The sequence below is a fragment of the Herpailurus yagouaroundi genome, unplaced genomic scaffold, assembly GCF_014898765.1.
Source record: "Herpailurus yagouaroundi ecotype Mexico unplaced genomic scaffold, PumYag 100, whole genome shotgun sequence".
Lineage (NCBI taxonomy): Eukaryota > Metazoa > Chordata > Mammalia > Carnivora > Felidae > Herpailurus > Herpailurus yagouaroundi.
Window position 1 is genome coordinate 28,295,700 of NW_024412391.1, and position 8,189 is coordinate 28,303,888.

General features: G+C 39.6%; 1 protein-coding gene across 1 annotated transcript in view; it reads right to left on the reverse strand.

The window, feature by feature from the left end:
• The window catches only part of TES (testin LIM domain protein), a 47,400-nt gene extending 39,436 nt beyond the window's left edge, over positions 1-7,964 (reverse strand). The window contains exon 1 of the mRNA XM_040472179.1: positions 7,769-7,964. Coding sequence (XP_040328113.1) covers positions 7,769-7,795 — 27 coding nt within the window. The 5' untranslated portion in view covers positions 7,796-7,964. The remainder of the gene's footprint in view (positions 1-7,768) is intronic.
• Between the last annotated feature and the right edge of the window lie 225 nt (positions 7,965-8,189).

Genomic DNA, 8,189 nt, shown 5'->3' on the forward strand with positions numbered 1-8,189 from the left:
TTACCTTTACTTTGTGACTCATTCTATCAACACTTTCAGATATTATACTCAGAGAAACAAAAATCCACCTAACATATGCATGATCATTTTGCAATGAAACATGATATCACTTTATCTTCAGTCAAGGGAAGGGCAAATTCACTGTAGCTACACACTTACTAATGGAGTCAGCGCCAAGGCATGTGTGTTGAGCTTTCAGCCTCTTTTTTTGCAAGGCTCACTGTTTAGATAAGAAACTATGCAAACGACAACCTGAAACCTCTTTTACGGTTTTGCATGGTGGTCAGAATGTCACAATAATAAGCACAGCTGAATCACTTGTAATCTGAGGACGATCCAGTATTTCAGAGATTTAACATATTTGTATAGCAGTAGTCTTGCTGTCATTTGGCAGATGAGATCTCAGCGGTCCTTGCTGCCTGGCTTTTCATACAGCTCCCCCTTCAAGCCTGGCCCAAACCCAAGCAGTCCTGCATTCTTGCAGAATACCTAAGGACCAGACAAATTGGAAATCTTAAACTATGCTCTTCTCCTTTTTAAAATATGACCAGAAAGAAAGTCACAATACCTGGAACCAACCAATTTTTATACCTATGTACTCAGTGTGATAGGAACAAAGAACCTTCCATAGCATGTTCCCCAAATATACTGCATGGATTTCTTGTGGTTCTTTTTTCAATCACCTTCTGTTCTTTCCTAATATTTTTGTCAGAGGCAATGAGTAGTGATTATAGTGGTTGATGAGAAGGAAGAAAGAGAAAAGCAATTAAGTCATTTTTGGGTCACAGCATTAACTTGCATTAGGAAATTATAATCATGCATACTCTTATCTCCCCAATTCCCTATTATTTAAGTAAGAAGTTGAGTAGATTGGGCACTTAAGAAAAAACAGGTGAAATAACTCTAAATATGACTACAGCTCTTTTACAGGAAAGTCAAAGACTAGAGCTGGATAACTGAAAAGCATAACCTTTACATTTAATCCCCTAATAACAATGCTCAAGGCCAATTTTAATACATGATATTTACTCAAAGAGCAGAGGTGAACTTATCAGTTCACCTTAAATCTTGAAAATGTATGAGGTTTTGAAACCTGTTTTCAATTGGTTAGTTTTTTCTGTTTTCGTCTCCTTGAAAAAGTTGATTTCATAGTTCACGATTTATATAATGTTCTCTCAATGTCACCACCCTGTAAAGAGCAAAATAATTTCCTACCATATATTAATGATCTAACGAGAGAGTTTTAAAAAAATCATAGTTTCATGGCAGTAGTTACCAAAGACACAACCAGAAAACAGAACCCAGGAATGACTCTTGTAGGGCATTTGTAACCAGGAAGAACTTAGTTTGTGTAACTTCATAGGCATAAAATTGTAACTAATTATAGCATTGTCCATTCATGAGCTTTTTCACATTCTAACACATAAGAGCTGCTTTCTCATTTATTTTCCATTTGCCAATAAGATAAATAAAGAAGAATTCCTAATTACAAAGTTTACAAGACCAGGAACCGATACTAAGAATTACCACTAAAACTGCACATTCTCTATGTCAGAAATCTAGTGTACTGCTGACCTGTAAGGAGTTCACTAAGGGGTATAATCCCAGTTGTGCTTTTTATCATTTATTTTGTCATTTACTTTGCTCTATAATTCCTTTTAGCAGTGTAAATTCTATGATACAAGATACCGTATCTTTTCTGTTCATGCTACACCCACAGAGTCTAGAGCAGTGCTTGACACATAAAATACTAATAATTTTGAAATAAATAATCTTATTTTAGGAGAGAGAACTTTTAAAGACAATAAAAAATCCATTATTTTTCACTTACCTGTAATTAAATACCAAGGAAAGTGATATATCACATCTAGAATTATTTGATCTATGGTAAAGGAGCAGTTTATTATGCATTTGAAGCTTCCTATTACACATTTAAATTAATCAAATTTAATGTATTCAAATATCTCACAAATATTAAAAAGGCAAATTAAGTAAAAACAAGTTGAAAAATAGCTAAGATTTAAAAAAAATTGTTTAATGTATAGGTTTCCTCATGGAATTCACAGAACTACCTAAACATTATACACTGTACTATTTTATTAAGATCACACATATTTATATATTCTTGGCTTGTGTGATTTTTAGGCACCATGGAACTTTGTCTACTTGGTAGGCTACTGCTAATATTTATCACAGTTAAAAAGAATCACAGTTCCCCTATTAATTTTTATAGATATGGAAACTGAGATCCAAAGTGGCCAACATCACAAAACCTAGAGTGGACCAAGATCTAACTCAGCTCAGAGTGATTTTATCAACATCACACTGATACGCAGAAGTGAGAAAGCTGATATACTATATTTCTTTCTATACCCTATAGGCCTTTACATTTACTGGGACTTACTGACCTTTTCTATTTTCTGAATACACTGTGGTAATATGATTTGAAAAAAATTTATATTCAAATTAGCATGGGGCCAAACTGTATTCCTACTTATAATTCTCAGAAAAAAAGAACATAGGAAGGAGTCCCCTTTTGCCAATTTATCATTCTCTTTCTACTAAGTAGGGCCCTCACAGTAACCCTTGTTCTTCTCTGATGGTCCATGAAGTCAATGCCATGCTCACAATGCTGGTATAATCAATCCTATAGCTCAGGGAGAGCCTCATGAAATCACTGATCATTTTGGTGTTTCCCATTGCTTCTTAAAAGATCTTCTTGAATCAAGAATGGGAAATTTAAAACAATGACGACAACAACAACAACAACAACATTCTTAGCTCTCTGGTCTGCTGTGCCAGTGGCCCTCTGAGCACTTTGCTACTGGGGGATAGAAAGGTTTAGCCTACCATACTATAAGTAAGGCTTTCTGTCACCTCAGGGATTCAGCAGGGAGAACAGACTCTTCTACAGCCCATCCCATGAGTGCTTCTATACAGTTCCAGATGTCACTGAAATCCCAAAGCAGAGAGCCAAACGCAGGGTTACTGTTGTTCAAGGACCATATTAAGCTACTAGGAGAAGTTGGAAGAATCCTAGAGGATACAGTCCAGAATATGATTGGCACTTGTAAAATTTCTTTGTTTGTAAAAGTCTCCAAGAAGTCCCTTTTTACAATACTTTTACTTTATTTAGGCTTTGTCTTTGTCCAAAAAAGGTCTATGACAAATTACACGAAAGGGCAAACATATAACACGGATAAAGTATAAATAAAATATAGAAAACCAGTAGGGTGGTAATTTTATTGGAATAGAAACCACTTCTTCCAAATAATTCCTTTAAACAAAAATGTTGAAATGTGTTTTAGGTTATTCCTCTTTTTATATAAGGGTAATTCATTCAGCATAGATTTAGCAAACAAGGCAAGTATATAAGAGGACTCAAGGGCTAGAGGGCATGATGCAGGAGCATGGGTTCTGAAGACTATAGTTCAAGATCATACTTAGGTTCATCTGAAACTGCCAGAACCTATCCACCCTGTTTCTTTATCCTTAAAATGAGGCTAAGGTCTACTTCATAAGATTGCTTTAAACAACAAACAAAACTACACAAGTGTAAATAGAATAAGAATTCATTGCCCAAGCTTGAAATTTAGGAAAGAAGAAAATCATAATCTAGAAGAAGAAACGAATGAGTGTACTAAGAGTTACAGAGAACAAGCTTTGGGAATTCAGAAGAAAGATTTTGCATCTAGCTAGAACAAGAAGAAAGATTTTCTGGAGGATAGCATGTGGGGTGGGGGGAGAAGGGGAGTGTCTTGAAGGATGAGTAATATTTAGTATTGTAGATGAGAAAGCGAAGTCAAGGAGTAAGGTGATGGGACATGGTAACAGCCAGCAGAGATATAAATCCCCAATTCTACTTGATAGGATAGCACAAAGGAAGAAAATCAATAGAAAGCCTACTACAGTTCTATTCAAACCAATATTCAGGGCAAGTTAGAGAAAGTGACTTTTCATATCCAATTAATGTAATGAATCACACCATGGGTTAGAAGAGATAAAAGCCCAGCTGAGGACCACTTCACTTTCTTCTATACTTGTTCTGAGGGACAGAGTAACTGCCTCTAAGGCAAAGCCCTGGCAGTACCTTGCCCTCCCATTACCCCCAGCTTTGCCAATGATTCTCGCAGCAAGAATGGCTTCAAGCCGAGAATCCAACTGTAGATTTGAACATCCAGGTCACCGTTTACTTACCTTTTCTACTTCAATCAAGGGCCACCTATGAGAAAAGTCTCATTCTAATTCCTAATGGAAATAATCTTTGTGGTTCAGTAGTCTTGCCAACTGCCATCATGTGGTTTTACTATTTTTCTTTGGCTAATGACAGAAGCTTTTAAAACAAGTTTGGATGCTGAGAAAGGGGATTTTTAGTGACCTGTAATTGTTAAAGTGCATCTCATCTTTTTTTTAAAATAAAATTAAAGAAACAAAGAAGAGAGTCCTAGGAAAAATAGGTATGGTGTTAGGAAGGATCAAAAGACAAAGGTTAGAAAAGGAGGTGAAAACTAAGATGTAAAATTAAAAGCCCTGCAGCAATTCCAGGCAGCATAAGGGAAATTATTGGAGTTCTCTTTCTCTCTGGTATGTTTTTAAAGGGAAAAAAGTGATTCTCATGGGAGAGTAACATAGCAAAGAAAGAGGAAAACAGCTGGCTCTGGGCCATGATTTACCATTCACCACAAAATGAGACTCTGTTTCTGCTTCTCAAAGGCCATTGTTTTTTCCAAGCAGACACGGGCTCTACTTACACGAAGTCAATTATAATGAAGAGACATAAGACATAAGGAAGAGATCTAGCTGGACAAATAACTTAGAAGCAGGGCACAGACATAAGAAAGTCAAATTCTACTCTAAAATATTATTAAAACCAAAACTCTGTACAACCAAACTAGCTCTACATCCTAGCAACAGCTCGCCTGCTTCAAACAAAACAAAATATAGCAAAATCTAATTATAAAAATCCTTTGTCTTTGTGATGGTGGGACTGGTAATTAATCCAATTCTGGGCAAATGATGTGGACACCAAGTTCTTCTTTTATAAACCAAGAATCCTGTAATAGTATCATCTGCCTAAGTTTTTGTGGAATCAAGACAACCCTTTTTAGTTATTTTTATACAAAATGTTAATGGGAAAAACAGGTAACATTTTTCATATGCCTGGGGAAAATTCCTTATGAAATCAACAGTATAAGGGTTTTAGAGAGAAAAAAATACCACGTATCTTAAAACAGATGTCAAGTTTAGTTTTATTTAAGTGGTCGTGTCTTTGTTTCAACTTCCAACCTGACTTTTTTAAAAGTCTGTTCAAACTATTACTTTATTTTGTACACCAAGCCAAAAAGAAGGGAGACTTGAAAACTAGGTGGCAAAACAGGGTGAGGAGGCTCTGCTAGGAGATCAGAGATCATCTTGTAATGTTTCCTTCCAGAATGTTAGAGAACAATTTCTAAAGGCAATGCAAGTCTCTTTTTGAGATTATGCCAAAGCTATGAATTGTATTGCTAGGATGGCCAAAATCTTTGTACTGGGAAACTTTTGTCGAATCCACAGGATATCAAGTCTGTCAAGGGTCCTACAAAGGCACAGAGAGGGTAGGGCCGGTGGTCAAATTAGACATTTTGGGGTCTTTTAATAGTTTCCAATTTATGGGCTGAGGACTCTTCCCTGAGAATCAGCAGTGATGACAAGGTAGTGAAACAAGGATTTGTTACCATCATGGCATTGTAAGAGCTTTAAATTTATAGAATCTTTTTTGCTTTGGGGTGGAGGAAGGAGAAGAGGAGGATTAGAGAAAAGGATAAGGTTCTTGGTTGAAAAGGTTGCACCACATATCAAAGGGCATTTTTTATCATAATCCACATTTTGAAACTAAGGAAATTGTTTCCAAATAATGTCTGGATGTTTTCCTTGTAAGGACACTAATTCTTAACTTTGGACTTTCTCCCTCAGAATTACTTCCTCTTTGTCCCAAATAATTTCAAAATCACTTTTAAATGTTGACTCCCCCTCCCGTTTTAAGTACATATCCTTTTCCAGAGCACAAGGTATGGAGTTCCCATATACCTCCCTATACCTACCCCCCCAAATCCTCCTGCTGTACCAATATCCCACACCAAAGTGGTACGTTTGTTACAAACCAATGAACCTACATTGACACATCATTATCCCCCAAAGTTCAGAGTTTATATTAGGGTTCACGCTTGGTGTTTTTCATTCTATGCATTTTTACAAATATATAATGACATGTATCAACCATGGAGGTGGTGTACAGAATAGTCTCATTACCCTAAAAAGAATCCTCTGTGCTTCACCTATTCAGCCCTCCCTCCCAAAAGGATGCCGAATTTTAAAAAAGTAGTTTTTGTATCAATGTTTATAAGCACAGTCAAGACCCCACCTCAAATTTTAGACATGAGTAGTTCTTACCCACTTGAAAAAATAAGCAGTGTTCATCAACAGAACGCTAACTAAGCAGCAAACAAAATGCTTTTCTAGTGGCAAGCAAGATTAACAAAAAATATTAGTGTCATTTAAAAGTGAAGAATAAGACACCAAACAGGAAGAGAATAGAATGCAGTCACATTAATAATTTACATTATGTTTTCCTGTCCTTATATTCCTTTGTGAGGGCTGGTTCTAGTCCTAAGTGATGAACTGTTTTTCTACTGCAAGTTTTCATTTTGCAACATCTTCCTAACCTAATATTTTGCATTTGCCTACATTTTCAAAAATCCATTTCTGGGAATGAAACAGAATTAATGCTCAAGTCAGGAACTTTGTTTTTAGAAGATGAAATAATGCAATATTGACAACCACAGTGGGCAAGAGAAGCAAATTCAGTTCTTCGGGCGCCCCCCCTCACTTTGCAGAACTTCCTTTTCTCTGGAACCAGACCTTTCACAAAGAATGTTACACTGGAATGTGACATCAGCATTCCTTCTGAGTCACAGTTTGGTGCCCACCCTTTTCTCCCAGGAGACGTGAAGCTCCCATACCAGGGAGCAGCTCAGGTAGGGCTGTGGATCATGAAGTCCCAGGGGCGGCAGAAGGGGCGCGGTGGACAGCCTTGCGGAAACGTCTCCTTATGCTAAACCACTAGTGACAATCTCTCCTTAGGGGCTAGCTGCCAAAATGGAAGAACATTTTCTTTGAGAGATAAAGCACTAAGAGGGAGGCAGTGCTTTAGAAGTCAATAATGAACAAAAAAAGAAAAAAAAATCACTTGTCACGTTATCACTAGCCTCGACTAGGAAGGAAATGCATGAAATCAGCACTCACTTTTGAGAGACACGCTCCGCCAAGATGGGAGGGAAGGAGGTCTGAACTGTCAAAGTCACATCAGTGCTCCTAAACCACAAAGGCTTAATAAAGTTGAACTTCCTGAGACAGGAAGAAGTGTCATGATCTCGCCCGAACTTGCCCTGCCCTCATCCTTTTTTTTTTTTAGGTAGGCACAGGCGCAGCTGAAACAGACTAAAGGAAAGTTTCAAACACCTTTAACCGTTGGACTTGGTTAGACTGGAAGAAATGTCCCGCGCCCGGTCTAGCTCTCGCGCCGGACTCTGTCGCTCCCGGATTTCAGGAGTTAGTGGGGCTGCCAGGCACCCCCAATGCCTGCGGGAGAGACCGGCACCTGGGCCAGCGCACAGGGGACCCGGAGCCAGCTTGCGCCTGGCAGCCCGTGCACCCCACCCGCTGCCCGCAGCCAGGGGGCGGCACCCTGCGCAGGTGAAGCGGCTGCTGCCCGCCCTCCGCGCCCCCCTACCTTCTTCACTTTGGCCTCCAGATCCATGTTTGTGTGTCAAAGGAGGTCCTCCTCCTGTCCGGGATCTCACTCGCAGGATCGCCTGGCCTCTGGCTCCGCTGCGGGTACTGGGGGAGGATCTGCAGGGACTCCAGTTACCGGGGCCGCACCACCGGCTCCGTCAAACTTCCGCTGCCCAGTCCTCCGCAGCCTTCCTGCTGCGGGACCCGGGAACAAAGAGGCCCAGGCAGCCAATGGCAGCCGGGCACTGCCGGGCGGCCGCCAATCACCGAGCGCCGCACGCACCTTCGCAGCCAAGCTGGTCGCAGGCAAGGTGAGGGGCGGGGCCGAGTTCGGGAAACTCAGACCTGGTCTCTGTGCGTGCACTGAGCTTCTGCAGATTCTCTCGCAAAGGAATTGGGGTCCACCCAGCCTCTAGCTG